At 42.0% G+C, this 15,936-nt stretch overlaps 1 protein-coding gene across 1 annotated transcript in view; it reads left to right on the forward strand.

The window, feature by feature from the left end:
* Positions 1-15,936, forward strand: part of LOC137913735 (transcription initiation factor TFIID subunit 4-like) — a gene marked incomplete at its 5' end in the record, with an annotated part of 59,734 nt that overhangs the window by 14,324 nt on the left and 29,474 nt on the right. The window contains 3 exons of the mRNA XM_068757367.1: positions 4,909-5,078; positions 8,763-8,893; positions 12,155-12,280. Coding sequence (XP_068613468.1) covers positions 4,909-5,078; positions 8,763-8,893; positions 12,155-12,280 — 427 coding nt within the window. The remainder of the gene's footprint in view (positions 1-4,908; positions 5,079-8,762; positions 8,894-12,154; positions 12,281-15,936) is intronic.

The following is a 15,936-nucleotide window of genomic DNA, read 5'->3' on the forward strand; positions in this document are numbered from 1 at the left end:
TCTCAAATTGTGTGCAGGGGTAAATTGACAGCAGCCGGCGTTTAGAATTGCCCTGGTGTGACTGGGCCGAGGCTAGAAGAGCGTCTGGGTCACATGGGCCAATGAGTTCATCGTAATGGCTCCCGTCTCCTGAGGGGAAAGGCAAGGCCCGAGGCTCTGATTGATAAACCAATAAATCTTTAGCTGTGTTTGTAATTAAGCTGTCAGACGCGCTTGTTACTGACAACCTATTTCCCCCTGCAGTGAATCGCTGTGGCCCTTAACACACGAACACACTGGATGCAACATAAGCCTAATATCAAATAGCACCGCTGCCACGCAAGAAACATTTCTGTCATTTTCTGGCATAATTGTGTTTTATTTAGGGCGAGTGATTCTTCCTGATCTGCACCTACACTATATTGCGAAAAGCATTCGTTCGTCTGCTGTCACACGCATTTGAACGTGAGTGACATCCCATTCTGAAACCATAGGACTTAATATGATGTTCGCCCACCCTTTGCAGCGATAACAGCTTCAACTCTTCTAGGAAAGCTCTCCACAGAGTTCAGGAGTGGGCTTATGGGAATTTTTGACCATTGTTCCAGCAGCGCATTTGTGGGGTCAGACACTGATGTTGGACGAGAAGGCCTGGCTCGCAGTCGCAGTCTCTGCTCTAGCTCATCCCAAAGATTGAGGTCAGGACTTTTCCCAGGTGGAGGCTGTGTTTCCTGAAAATCCTAAGAAATCTTGAGAACTATTTTGCCTATAGTTATTTATTTATTTGTTTATTTATTAATTGCAAAGTTTTTCAAAGTTCCCTTTGAGTTCCTCCTGACAGTTATGATTATTAGTAGCATGGTGCGGACTTTTCAGTTGAGATTATTAGCATGAAGTTACATCCAAGTGTAAAAGAGAAGTCCTTGTGAAAAAGAAAAGAAACCCCACTGAGTGCAGCCGGCCTGGTCACTCAGCATCCACCAGGCTCACACACATCCATGTTGGGGGGGGGGGGGGGGGGGGGGGGCTGATGTGTGTTTGGCTGTCACTCTGAGCCACTGGTCTCAGGGGGCCAGCTGTAGCACAAACACACACACACACACACTGCAGGGCTTGTAGGGGGGGTTCCAGTGCAGCTACAGCCTTCTGTGTAAGTGCTTGTCTGTGTACGAATGTGTGTGTAGTTTACAGTACAGAGTGAAAGCAGCTGTCTGTGCCCACCCCATGTTGCCCCCCCCCCCCCCACCCCCAGTCTCTCTGTGTAAACACTCTGCATCCGCTGTAATCACAGGCAAGCCAGCCGAGGCCCTCAGCCCCCTGCCAACCTCCAAGCTCGGCTCCAGCCTCTGTCCAGCCCTGTCCAGCAGGGTGGACACGCCGAATCACACCAACCCCCGCACAGTTTATGAGTTATGACGACACACCTGCAACATAACACACCTTCACATCATTTTCAGTGTTAATTCTGTCCTTGTGAACCTTTTTGTTTCTCTGTGGTTGGTACTGTGTTTGAAGTGGCTGTTAAAATGTAAGAATAAATGCGACTCGATTAAAACTTGAAAGCGTCTTCCTCAAAAATTGCTGATGCAGAGACTTTGAACTCAGAACTCATAAAATTTGATTAGAATCAGATTACGGGCTCTGTTATTATGAACGTATCCCCAAAAACCACAAATCACAAAGTTAATATACTATTACTTACTTACTTTTTAATAATAAAAAAAACACAGACACATGAAGTGTGAGAGACTATCCTCGTACCAGAATGTCTCAATGTTTCTCAGCTTGTCATATTTAGCTGAGGTTAGCATGGCTCACATGTGTTGCCTTCAGTGGGTCCGGAGGTTAATGTGTGCGTACGATCATGAAAGACTTGCTGAACACACATGGCATCTGCTCCGAGTTGCTGCCTTTAAATTACGATCGATATCCAAGATGCTACTTCATACTTAATAGAACGATAACTTAACTTGTATTCAGAAACTTTTTCAATGGAAACGTGCTGTTTGAAAAACCGGGGATGTGTCATCAGTCATTCTGAATGTATGTAGACATTAGGGTTCAATTCGGTAATACGATTAATTTGGGTCAAAATTAACATGTTCAGTTTTTCAGATGAATTGTAAACTTAATTGATTAATGAATTGTGGACAGCCCGACAGCGGTCAGGATCAGCATTTAACTTGTTATTTATTTGTCCCTCTTACGCTACCAGTGGTGTCGCCCGTTTGGGTCATGAATCCCAGCAGCTGCCGGTTAGCCCCCGGCTGCTTTATGGAGAGTCTTCTCCAGTGGGCCATGTCTCTCGGTGTGGGTGCGACCAGCCTGCATGTGCCGGGTGTTAGTCACAGGGATCAATCAGGGCCTCCAGCCTGAGCACAGGGGTGGGGGTCGGTGTGATGGTTGCGATGATGCTGTTGAAGGCCAGCAGATCTGGATGCACCCCCATCTATCTGCACACTCACACACACACACATTGGCATTGCAATCCTCTTGCCACCTCTGAAGCACGAGCCTGATATGGAAACGTCATGCATATGCATTCATGTGACTGCCGGCTTTGTGTCCTGGAGCCAACCCAAACCAATAACTGAGAGGCTGCTCTTTAGCTTCTGTGCAAGCTAATTGCATCTCTGCTTTATTGGTCCGGAGGTATAGTCTGGAATATTTTTATTCCATGTCTCATTCTCTCCTTTTAATGTCAGACATGTCTTTATCATTTGAATTGAGCCCCATTGGAAATCAGACCATCCAAGAAAAAGGATCACTCACTGATAATATAAAATTACCAATGGATGCTGGCTGGATCTATCGATCTATCGATCGATCTATCTATCTATCTATCTATCTATCTATCTATCTATCTATCTATCTATCTATCTATCTATCTATCTATCTATCTATCTATCTGTCTATCTGTCTATCTATCTGTCTGTCTGTCTGTCTGTCTGTCTAAAATATGCAAATAATATATTAACAACAACAATAATAGTAATAATTATTATAATCATAGATTATAAATGATAAATTATACATTATTAAGGCCTCATGTGGCCTAATTCTATTGCCCCATAAAAAGTGTTACACTGACCGTTCTATTCTTTTGTAGCTTAGTTGTGTTTTCTTTTCTCCACCGCTGTGCTCAGTAAACTGTGGTCATGGTAAAGGTGCAGCGTGTCGACAGACTCTACTGCTGCATGTCTTATCCATTACGCTAAATATGTAGTGAAGGTGTAGCAGACATTGTATTTCACATTGTTATTTTCCTCACTATCTATAAAGAGTGATATTTAAACCAACTGCTAAGCTTTTTGTCACACAGTGTTACGCACAGGATGAAGTCATCTAGCTGTGTGATGCAGAGGAAGCAGTTTCTTCTCTAACTGCATGAACATGGCCCCAGGCGTGCTTCTTTTTAGGACAGGTTAAGTTATCCATGAGGATGTAATAAAGAGAGGCGCACCGCCTGAGGGGCAGCACAGGGCCTAGTCCTATGTATCCATGCTTGTGTCGTTAGGGAGACAAGTCTCTGTGAAGGCATAATTAGAAGGGGAGAAGGTAGAGGGGTGTGTGAGGATAAGGGAGTCGCTCTAATTGTCTTTGTCAACCTCCTGCTGTAGTGTCAGGTTTCATATCGGGTCTCTGTGGCCACACCAAGGAACGGGATGCCCGCGGTGGCATGGAGTTGATCAGCAGTGTGTGTCCACATCATACACAAGAGTAAAGCAACACGCGCGTGCACAGGGTCTGTCGCAACCAACACGGGCAGTATGAACATAAATGACTGTGGAGGTGAGCCAGCGAGCGGTGAGAGGCCGCGCTGCATGTGTTCTGTGGTTCTTTGTTTCCCTCAGAAAATCCACATCTTGCTCTGGGCCAGTCCTGTAAGCATAGCAAGTCAACACTCCGCTAATGGAGACATAGTCGCCATCTTTACTTGCCAAGTACAATAATTGTAGGGGAATTTGTTTTTGGTGACAATTTGAAGAGAATTGTCAGGGAACCTCATTAATCATCAAATGCAATGACCCGAGCACAAATTCTGCATTAGGCCTGTGAGAAATGACCAGTGAAATGAGAAGTACAAATCAAAGAGCAGCCCGATGGTGTGCCAAGAGAGTTTGCTCACATTAATATATGGTCAGATTAATAACATCCCTATGCCAATCCTCAGGAGCAACGTAACCCAACGCACCTCCCTCTGAACACTCTTCATCTTGCAGCCTCGCGGAATGCAGACACAAATAGACCCTGGTGTGGGAATTCTATGCCATTAGGACCAACGCATAACACTCACTCACAGAACTAATGTGCCTTACCATCTATAAAGAAATACTCATGAATACAAGCAGGATCTCAGAATGTATTTGGATGTTTAGTGGTATACAAAGGCATTTCTTCATTCTCAAACTGATTTCTTTTTCTACAATGAATCAAGCAGAATTGAGTCTTTTTGCAATTGTGATTTTCTTTTTTTTTTTTTTTTTGCATCGTTTCTTACAATTGGTAATGGTCATTTCCCACCATAATAATGCCATGATGTATGCTCACTGTGGAGTACGCAGACGGAAGTCAGAACACCCAGTAGGACTCGCTAATGCTGGTTCAGGAACATAAACCTGCAAGACAACTGCCCCGATGTGTCTTCAGCGCCTGGGTGTTCCAATCACTGTGCAAATTTTAACAGAACAGATCTATCTATTTTGAGTCTTTTTACTCATCATGACATTTTAATTATGATACGGTATGTGTATTTGTATTGGTGCTTGTTAAATACTTTGTTTACTTCATGAATATCTGCATACACTTAACAACAATGCATTTTGGTAGAGCTCTCTTTTGCAGGAGAGCTCATTCAGTTATGATTTGAATGGATTTTAAACAACATGTAGTGTGAACTTTGCCAATCACCCATCTCTCATGCTGCAGGGATGATGATGACATCAATGATGTAGCCTCCATGGCTGGGGTGAACCTCAACGAGGAGAGTGCAAGAATACTCGCCACCAACTCTGAACTAGTGGGAACTCAAATCCGATCATGTAAAGATGAAGCCTTCCTCCATCCGGGACTGCTCCATCGAAGAATATTGGAAACAGGTAAGATAAGTGACGCCTGCACATCTTTGAGTTAATATCACAACTCAAAAATCTTTACATTTTAAATGTTATTGGCAGCAGAGGGAAGGCTCGTCCTTCAGAAGCCCAGTTAGCTGTTTGAACTGTTGGAAAAAGCTTGCTCTATAAGTGTGCCCTCACCCTTCCACTCTGAACTACCCACAGCTCAAAGTCTAGACTCTGGTAGTGATGGAATCTCTCTCTGTTGTCTTTTGTGTTAGAAACATGTTGTTTCTCTGTTTATAGTGTCATCACTAAAGACAGTCTTGATTTTCTTTCCTGCTGCGGTTCAGGCTGAGCCTTTTCTTGTTTGGCCTTGGTTCAAATTTCATGCACTTAACAATTCTTTCACCTCCTTTAATGAATTCTTCAGTGGCTGTCTGAACTCACTGGACCTCAGGCTCACACATAAATACTTCATGGGTTTGTCTTTTGAAGGCTCACTGTCAGATTGTCCTCTGGACTAAAGGAACACAGTTTAGCTTTAGAGGAATGAGACTTGGCAGTGAGATCTTTCGTTTTAGTTGATCTTGGAACTCTGATAGCACACAGTATTGCATGCGCTAATCAATAAAAGCAGAGAAGTCTTGCTTTCTTTGCAGCATCACATCAGAGCGACGATATCTTCATTACCTTTTTTTGCTACCGGCAATTAATTTTATTGCTTGAAATGTACTGTAGGCTCTTGCTGCACGGTGAAACCCGTGAAAATATGTAATGAGCATTAATTCTAAAAATAAAGCTGTGCCGAGCACCTAGCTTTGGTGCATCAGATCAAAAAACACACTGCATAATTCCACGTGACGGGGAGTCTGGCGCCCTCATCTCGCTTTATCTCAATTAAAGTATCTTCAGCGTTGCGCCGACGCCTGCAGGCCATGTTTCAGTGCATGGACTCTTGGCATGGCTGTTATACCGTCACCTTGGGGCAGAGGAGTTGTTTAAAAATATAAGTCTTTCCTTGGGGTGGGGGGGGACTCAGCATGAAACAGGGCAGCAGGCTAGGGTGCCCCCTGCTGGGGAAGTGGCACTTATGTAGCTTTGTTGTGTCAGTGATTGGCTTCGCCACACCCTCAGCTGACAGCGGTCCAAGAGAGACTCCCCAGGCCTGCCAGCTCGACTCAGTCAGAAGCCTCGACTGCTCCTCTTTACCGTACGAGCATCGCTGCACATCCTGATGAAACTTCACTGTGACCCCCCCCCCCCGATAGTTTCCAGCATCCCATTGCTTTCTTTGCATTTTTTGTATTTTAAAATAAAAGGAGACAGTCTGATTTCCCATTGTTCTCAATTTTGCTGTTGGATGTGGTTTCTCATTATAAAGAGGGTATAATGGGCCGCTCTTGTCCATCCTTCCCACATGTGATTGGGTCTGGCTCTATGATAGGGCTTAGGCCCTCTCCATATTGCCCAAATTCTTATTCTTTTTCTTCTACTGGGGTCCTCGCTGTCCTTGGACACACATTTTAGGTTCCTTTTTGAATGATAGGAGGAGCGAATATTTGGTACCACTTTCTGTCCCCCTCTTTATTTTCAGCTTCTGTTGTTTTTATCCCCTCCATAAGAACACTTGTGCCACCCTCCTGTTTTAAAACTTCCCTCTCCCTCCACTCAAATGTCTTCAGGCTGGTCTATAAGCTGGAGGGTTAGTTTCATTGGTGAAGCTGCAAAACAGCCCCCCCCCCCCCTTACCTCAGGGACCAGAACACAGGCGCAGCTGGAGCGCTCTAGAAAAGCTCCTCAAAGTAATGACAGTGATTCCTTGAAGGTTCGCACACACACTTGTGCACATACATGCACACAGGCTTATCACATCAGTTTACACATGTGGATAGACACAAGTAGATTGATGTGGCATTGATGCACGGCAGGTATTCAATACATGCACACGCGCGCGCACACACACGCACGCAGAGTGTGTGGAGGGTGAATCATCATTGGAACAGACTGTGGCAATCAGCTACATCCTGTCTTTGTTTCCTAATGCAATGCATTTCTGTGCTGCATCGAGGGAAACCATGGTGATCTACAGCAGGTCTGGGCCGAAGCTGTGTGAGAGACAGCATCCATGTTTTGAGGTTGCGAAGCTTTTTTGCAGCAGTATCAATGTTGATCTTTTGTTTTTCAGTTCATGTGTGAAAAATGTGTACAAACCAGAGAATTGTAGAGCAAACGTGGGCTTAGAAAGATTTGGCCATGTTTATATTTCTGTACCAGCTCAGCATGCTCCCTCGGTCCCCCCGTTTGTCTCTTTCTCACTCCATGGGGAGTAGAGAATTTTTAAAAGGAAAACAAAGTAAAGCCACGCCTCAAATACTCGACTACTATGCAAACAGAAGTGTCCCAGTAAGAGTGGGGGAAAAGTTGTTGCCTTACACTTTTAGTCACTTCATTGTTTTTCTACAAGACGCTAATAAGAATGATTTGTGTTTAAGTTTTGTCAAGCACTTATCTGCAATAAAAAAAATGGAAACATTCAATTTTATACCATGAACTTTCTTTATGTTGTCTGTGTTTTAAATGATGTTAACGGAGCAGCATATCACATAAAAACATGCACAGCCTGTTGATGCTGGTATTTCTAGTTATACATTTTGTCTTTGTATAGAATTAAGCAAAATTATTCAAGCTGCCTAGTTAATTGTTCTGTTATTAACTGTGTGATAGGACCTTTTTTTAAAGTAAAAAAAAAAAAAGATTTCTCTCAATCCAAGAGTGCAGTGATTTTAGCTCAAATAAATCCACTTCCGTAGCTCTCAAGTGTCTTAAACCTTTTCTGAAATATTAATGTGCCTGAAAGATCTTATTATTTAGGAAGCATAAATACAGTACAGCTACATATACAGTATATCGGAACTGTACGGTAATTATAAGGCTAGCAGGGCTGCCTCCATCCGTATCAAAGCCTGAACGGGAGAGAAGTATATGTATTGTTCAGCTGATTTAAATAATTGCTGTGGTTTATTTTAAAAGGTGCCAAAGAAAAAGTATGGTAATTGCGTAATTAAAAGGGGAGTTGGAAAAAGATAGTAACCCTCCCAAAGACTGTTCTCTCTTTTGTTATGACTTCAGATGAGTTTCGCCCCAAGGAAATTAAATTATCCTCCTCCTACTAAAAGAGATGGTCAATGTTGCTTGCACACTTGATGGAGCATAGCTAGTAAAGTAACTCTGGAATCTGCAGTGAGACTGTGAAACGAATTAACTTTTTTGTGTTTGAGTCCTATTTATGGGAGTTAATTGCACATACTAATCCAGACAGTGCGAATGTGAGGACAGTAGGTGTGTATGTGTGTAAGAGCAGAGGTACCAAATGAAAACTGCATGTAATCCTCCATTTTTAATGGATTCCTTGCGTGTGTGTAGTGATGCAATCACCTTTGCTGTTATTTGTCTTAAAAAAGACGAGGCGCCGCGCCGAGGGAACTGATGATAAAATAATCACAAATTAAACTTGAGCATAAAGCTTATATTAAAAACTCCCAGATGATGAAACAGCGAATGAGCTGTTGAATTCGGACAGAATCAAAGATGCAAATGAGAAATCTTGTTTTAATGACGAAAAGCAAATGTATTAACTGCTCCTTTGAGAAAGCGGTGTCCACTTATTAGTTTCACACTGAAAACGGTTTCATGTTTTCCTAAACGTGTGTGTTTTCTTTATAGCCAAGAAGTTTGGAGTCGCAGAGGTCCCTATGGAAGCAGTGACATTCATCTCGCACGCCACGCAGTCACGACTTCGTACTGTGCTGGAAAAAGTTTCGATTATTGCACAGCACAGATTGGACTCCTGTAAGGTAGGAAGAATGCAAAGACACACACACACACACACACTCACACTCGTATCTGTACTAGGAATTAGAGATGCCAAGTGTTAGCAACATTTCAGAGTCAGATCATGTGTTTATTTTTATTTATTTTTAACCCTAATCCAGTGTTTTTATTTGAACTGACTGTCTGCCACATGAACCAGGTAAAGATGATTAGGTTTCTACCAAAAATACAGGCAAGACTGGAAAAAAAACATTAAATTGTCTGTTAAATTTAAACGTTTTATTGTACTGTAGGAGCATGCGATGTTTTAGTGTTTTGCATTTTATCATCACATTTCGTGGTTCAAATCCCTTCTTTGCCAAATCTACATATTCCTTCTGTTTGCATTGTTTTTGGCTTTCTCCCACAGTCAAAAACATGCAGTGCAGCTATGTGTGTGTGATACGTATCATATATGATGATATCTTTATAGCTTTAGAGTGCATGCTGCGTGCTAGGTAGGTGCACATGGTAACTTACAGACCAGACAACGCCAGTCCAGTTTGTTAAACTTTCATTGCGGTGGTTTGGGTTCGAAAAAACAGACGAAGAATAAAAAAAGGCTTCAGGTGTCATTTGCCTTCGCAGGTTCAGAATAACCAAGGTGCTCTAAAACACACACAGAAGTTCCTTAAAGCAGGAAAAGCAGCTACTGGCAAGAAATAATGCAGTCAAGACACAGTTCGTACTTGAAAGCTTCAGTTTTAAGTGAATCAATAACACATTTCCCTTAAACCTTTTTTCTTTGATATCATTAGTAGGTAACAATTAATATTAAGAGTGAGCTAAGGGGAAAACAAATATTATTAAAACATTTTCAGGATGCAAAATATCATCAGAAAGAAATTCACATTGAGAATACGGGGATATGGGACTGTGGATTGTTGTGCCTTTAAATGCGTCACCCATTGTTATTGTCATTGTAAGCTCACTTAACAATTCTATAATTACTCATTTTAGAAAGCAACACCACCAACATTAAAACAAATTGATCTGGAAAAGGACAACTTACATATTTTGTTGTCACATTATTAATATCCAGTGTGTGCCATGTAGCTGACCATCCCTCCACATAAATGGGCCAACCATGTGATTGAAAATACACGGTAAAATTAAAAATAAATACTAGCGGTGGCAACAAAACTTCATTAGGACAGTGAATCTCAAAAATACAAATGAACTCGACTATAAGATCCTGTATCCCCACACAGATACACAGCTGCTTGCACACTGATACACTTTCAAGCATCTCACCCATAAACCCACACAAAAATGCAGGTGTGTACTAACATAAAGACGTAAAAGTTAGTATAAGAAATCTTTCTTTTTAGCCTCGGGTCGACAAACAAAACTCAGAGTTTCCAGTCAGCCAAAACTTGGAGTAAGAAAGAACGGTCTCATCTGCGTACACCTGGGTACTGCTCTTGTTATTGGTGACTTCATCTCTCGTAGCCCTTGAATGCAACTACACAACCATATTTAATTGGTGTACATTAAAGCACAAATCCGTCCCGACTGCAGACCTGAATCTTGGTGTTGTTTGGAGAACTGAGGGCAAACTTTGAAAATGTGTTTTTCCTGACACCACAAATGGAGGAAGAGGAGGAGGGAGGAACTGCATTGCTACGGCTGTCCCCATCTTGTTTTGTGATTCTTTTTCTTCTATTCATTCGTTCTTTTCCCTTTTTGCGGTTTTGTAAATGAGGCGTGTCTGAGAGAGGCAGGAAGCTCTGTGAAGCCACTCTGTTGACATCAGCGGAAAAAAAGAAAGTAAAAAAAATAATATGGAAAGACCAAAAGACAAAGCGGCCTTAAAGAGCAACCGGGCTTCGGCAACGGCAGCAGGAGCTACGGCAAGAGTGCAGGCTCAGCGCTCAAACAAAGTGGGGGGCTGGATGTGTGTGGGGGGGGGTTGGCGATGAGCCTCCTCTGATGTGTCTTTGTACTCTGCCACCCAGCTCATCTCTCTCACTCCCTCTCTCACACACACGGATAGAGAGATGGAAACATTGGGGATATAAAAATCAATTAGAAGGGAACGTGGCTCTACACATTTAGTTAAGCAAACTTTAATCCCATACCTTACAAACCTTAACAATTAAGGTATGTTTACGCTCATCATGCCTGGCTTTAGTCAAAATATTTTACATGTCATGCAGTCAGTTATGTTTTATGTGTGCATGGGCTACAGGACACAGAAAGCACTTCCACCACCATCGTAGTTAGTTCATAGAATCAGTCACACCTGGACAGGGAATCTTTTGTAAATTTTGCCAATGACAAATTTACATTTTCTACTATATATATACCTCCATTTCCTGGTGGCGTACACCCCGGATGCATTTCCAGTGCATCGATGGGCCACAAAGAGACGAACAACAACTCGCACACACCCCTACGGACAATTTGGAGTGACCAATTCACCTAAGCTGCAGGTTTTTGGAGGTGTGAGAAAACCCTCGCAGACACGGGGAGCACATAGAAACGCTGCACAGAAAGGAATCGAACCTGGAACCTTTTTGCATGCCATTCTGCCTCTCTTTCTCTCTCTCTCTCTATATATATATATATATATATATATATACGCACACACCTCTTGTTAAACTTTCTCTTTGGCAGTTTTCTCTCTACCTGTCCAGCTGCTTCTCTCTCTCTCTTATGTTATGTCTTCTTTTAGCTGAGATCCTGCTTTTATGGCATGCCAGTGTTTGCATATAGGGTACTGTATTGTCAAAGGAGGGAGCGACCTGCTTACTTCTATGCATTCATTCCATTAATTTGCTAAATAGACAGAAAAGTTATTTTCAAGCAAATTGGCCAAATGAAACAGCTGGTTCCGTCTTTTTAATCTCTTTTACAACTGATAATCTATTTACAAATATTATTTTTAATTGTGTGACCCCCCCATTATGTATGCCAATTTGTACCTAACTGTGTCAACTACATAATTTGCCAGGAGATTAATGGAGAGTACGACTCATTTTACTATACTTTGCCTCCCACTTAATTTTCTGTCATCAATGTCAGACAAATATTTTACTACCATTACCTTTCCTGTGGGTGAAATAGATGTTCTGTAATTTAATTACAGTAGATGATGTATTATTTTGTCTTAGGTGATTTAGTCTGTATTGATGAACTGCAGCGACATCCTAAAATGTGCGCCCAAAGTCTCATCACAGCCGTCGAATGGGACTTTTAGATTTTTTTCCAACGCAGTGATTTTCTCTCAATCTCCTTGTCAGGATGATGAGTGTTACGAGCAGTCTGCAGACGTTCGCTCTCAGCTTCGCTTCTTCGAGCAGCTGGAGAGAATTGAGAAGCAGAGGAAGGACGAACAGGAAAGAGAGATCCTGTTGAAAGCCGCAAAAGTAAGTTATTGTCACCTCACCGTCCTTCTGTGTGTGTGTGTGTGTGTGTGCATGTCTGTTTTAGAGTTGCTGTGTTTTTGGTTTTGTGTAAGACTGTGTATGTTGTGCGCATCTGCCCTGACAGATGAATTAGAGTGTGACACCAGTGGATGAAGTGACCTCCCTGTGTCCTCCCAGGCTACTGGCCCCTGGGCTCCTCTGCCCTGGCTTATCCTCCTCGGACACAGCGAGGACGGAGAACCATGTACTCTATGCAATACACATGCACCATGCAGCCAGCACACTCTCACGCTCTCCTGTGTACAAGCTACAAACATCCCTCTATCACAAACCTGAGCGGCTCAAGCGAAACAAAGCATCAGATTTCAAAAGGGCATTATACTTCTTTCTTTGAACAGATTGAGATATTTAGTAAAGTTGCAAGACTCGTGGAGAAGTTCTTATTTAATAATTACACAAGTCATTTAAGTGCAATCCTAACTATATGCACTACTTTTTATTGAATCTTGAATGCAAGTAAAAGGTAATTCACAAATCTGTAATTAGTATATGCTGAGTAAAGTTAAATCGTCTCGCCATTTTTTAACAGCAGCCAGATGGTGGCGCTTACTTTACTCACGTCATTATAACCATGTGAAATTGTTGAAAGGTGTAGTCTATTCATTTATCATTCTTGTTATTCCGTGACATGCAGTAAGTGACCTATAAATGCTATCAAATGGAGATTACACTTCTGATTTGTTACATCACTGTTCATGACACTGAACGTCAAGTAGAGCAGGAGTACCTGAACAAACTTTGAAAGAAAAAGTTCCAGTTTATTATTTCCAACAAGATCCGTCTGTTGTTATCCGCCCACTGTTCTGAATCCAGCCCTGTGCATGTTCTCTTATTTATCAGTAAAAACAAAACAAAACAAAACAAAACACACTCAAATAAACGAAACAACAACAAAAACAGAAGATTTAGAAAAGATCACTGCTGAAAATAAAAAGAAGAATCTTTTGCAAATGAAATTGCCTTGCGGTGCAACATTAGGAGAAAGCTAGGTTAATGTAATTAATTTTGAATGGAGCCAATGTCCCACAGTAAAGATTCTCATTGAAGCACACCTCACCGTCTTAATTGCATTATTACGCTCAGATCCTGCCATGCAGGATATTAGAATATCCTCTAGTTGATGAAGACTGGCCACCAAACCTCATGACCTATCTGTTTTTCTGCTAGGAGAGACCAGATAGCCTTATTCCCTGTAAAAAGAAAAAGAAAAAGAAAAAAAAAAAGCCAGTAACTCAGTAGGAAAACAACATTTTGAAGTGTGTTGTTAAAAACAACTGGGGATGCTTTTATATCCTCTCTCAATGTCCACTTCTACACGGTTGAACAGTGTAATCTTTTTTCCGCAGTTCTCTTTAATAACAGGATTATAAATGAATTCAGCAAGTTCTTATTGGAATGGCTCACCTTGAGTCTATTTACATTGCACGAACAACATGATGTAATTCAACTTCGGTTCGCCTCGGCTCCACTCGTGTGTTCGAACTCCGAAAATCTCTTCAACTTCCGAGGCATGTTTTTTTGCTCGAAACCCGGGTTGATCGAGAACCGAGGTTCCACTGCATTTCTATTTCTATTTGTGTATAATATCTTTTTCTGTATTATTGTACAGACACAAGCATCTTTAACATGTCTTTGAGTGTTCACATATTCCTTTAGTTTTCAGTGTTTGACTTCTGGGCATGTTGTCCAGAAACATGATGTGTTTTGGCAAGAGACTAAACACATTTATTTGCTAACTTAATTTAAATACAGGGAGAAATCCTACAGTGAATATATCATAAATCAGAACCTCATAAAGTTACGCAGCCAGGATACATATTCCAGCAGCAGCTTTATTAGCTTTTTTGTCCACATACAACAGATGCGAGGGAAATTCCTCTCTTTCAATTTCAGTAATATTTTGACCAAAATGAGAAAAACGCTATAGTTAACGCATCTATCATTGATTACTACAAGAGGATAGCAATATGAGTTTCACCTGCTGGACTGGATATTTAGGAGAATATGTCGAAAGAATATTCAATATCAAGTTAACTTCACCCTTTCAACACACAACCCGCAGCCAAATAATACAAGTACATCCCTCTGGGGCTTTAAGAAGTTAAAGTAGACTAAACTTGACAAGGTGAAAAGAAAAATCAACACATCATAGATGGATCATGTCCTGTAGAAGACTGCAATATTGGAATGTTGAGTATCTTTGAACCGGATTTCTGATAAGCGGTCAAGAAAATGAATGAATGAATGAATGAGTGTCTTTATTATTGAAATACATTCACCACAAGTTTAACAAAGCTTGTCAGCATCTCCTGTCCAGTCTTCCTCTCCCCTCTTCTGCTCCTGCAAGTGGGAAAATCAGGGCAGCTGACAGAGGACATGTAAAGCATGCCAGTAGCACTGTTGACCTTTGTAAACAGTCCATCTGTACCAACCACTCCCACTCCGCCACCCGCCCGCCTCCCTCGCTGCCCGCCTACCTCTCCCCTGCTCAGTCGCCCGCTCATTTGACCTCTTGAATAAGAAACCCATGAAAATAATCCCCCTCCACCCCTGTCTTCAGTCCTCCTTCCTCTACCACCCACAAGCCCTCCCTTCCTCTACAGCCGCCCATTTAAAATATGACTCAAGTCTTGAGGGATGCTCTGGCCAACCGGAGGGTAAACACATTAGTCTTAGATAGCGATAGTTGAGATAGCAACCAGTATGTGAACTGCCTGATATATTTAAAGCCAATTAGCAGGAAGGCTAGGGGGAGCAGTTTTCCCTCCATAAGGCAGAGAAGATGAGGGGAGGAAAGGGAGGAGGGGAGGTAGAGTTTTGAGGCAGGACCAGCACTGATATCGTATTGAAAGGAGAAATTAATTATAAAACCAAAGCATATATTATTACTTTATGATATTCTAGCAGCTCTTATTATTTTGTCCTTCAAGTTTTCATAGTACAGGCCATCATAAACTGTGTCAATGAATACAAGAAAATATTAAACTATATATAGGCCGTAACCAAAATGCTGGATGATAAGGGAGAAAGTGTTTTCACACGGACCTGATCTAATACAACTACACTGATTATCTCCAGATCCATGACCCAAGAACACTCATTGTGTGTGTTGTACCATAATCTGTCCATATTGCGTGCAGTGGCCAGACGTTCATGTACATTTGGCTGTGTGGCGAAGGATTCCCAGGGACAAGTACATTCACCCACATCCTGGCTACTGATTAAAATAGAAGTGCTGCGTTGTTAGGCCAGGGACACATTCAACCACACACACACACACACACTCATGCGTACACACACAGATAGCAATGAATGACCGCATTTGCTTGCATTTGCTCACAGTGACATAGTCATTGTCACTGATACTCCAGCATCTTTTGGCCTGTGTGTGTGTGTGTGTGTGTGTGTGTGTATATGCTGGCTTGTGCAGAATTTTTAATAACCTCTTTTGATTAGAATCTCCCTCCAGCAGATTATTTAGGTCTGGATTTGGAGTGGGTTTAAAGGCCACCGCCCCCTGGGGGGTGCTCCATTGCACTTCTCTGAATTCAAATACGATGTCCTTGACACCTCTGTATCCTGTTCTCATTTTGCAC

This window comes from Brachionichthys hirsutus, unplaced genomic scaffold (genome assembly GCF_040956055.1).
Source record: "Brachionichthys hirsutus isolate HB-005 unplaced genomic scaffold, CSIRO-AGI_Bhir_v1 contig_197, whole genome shotgun sequence".
NCBI classification, from domain to species: domain Eukaryota; kingdom Metazoa; phylum Chordata; class Actinopteri; order Lophiiformes; family Brachionichthyidae; genus Brachionichthys; species Brachionichthys hirsutus.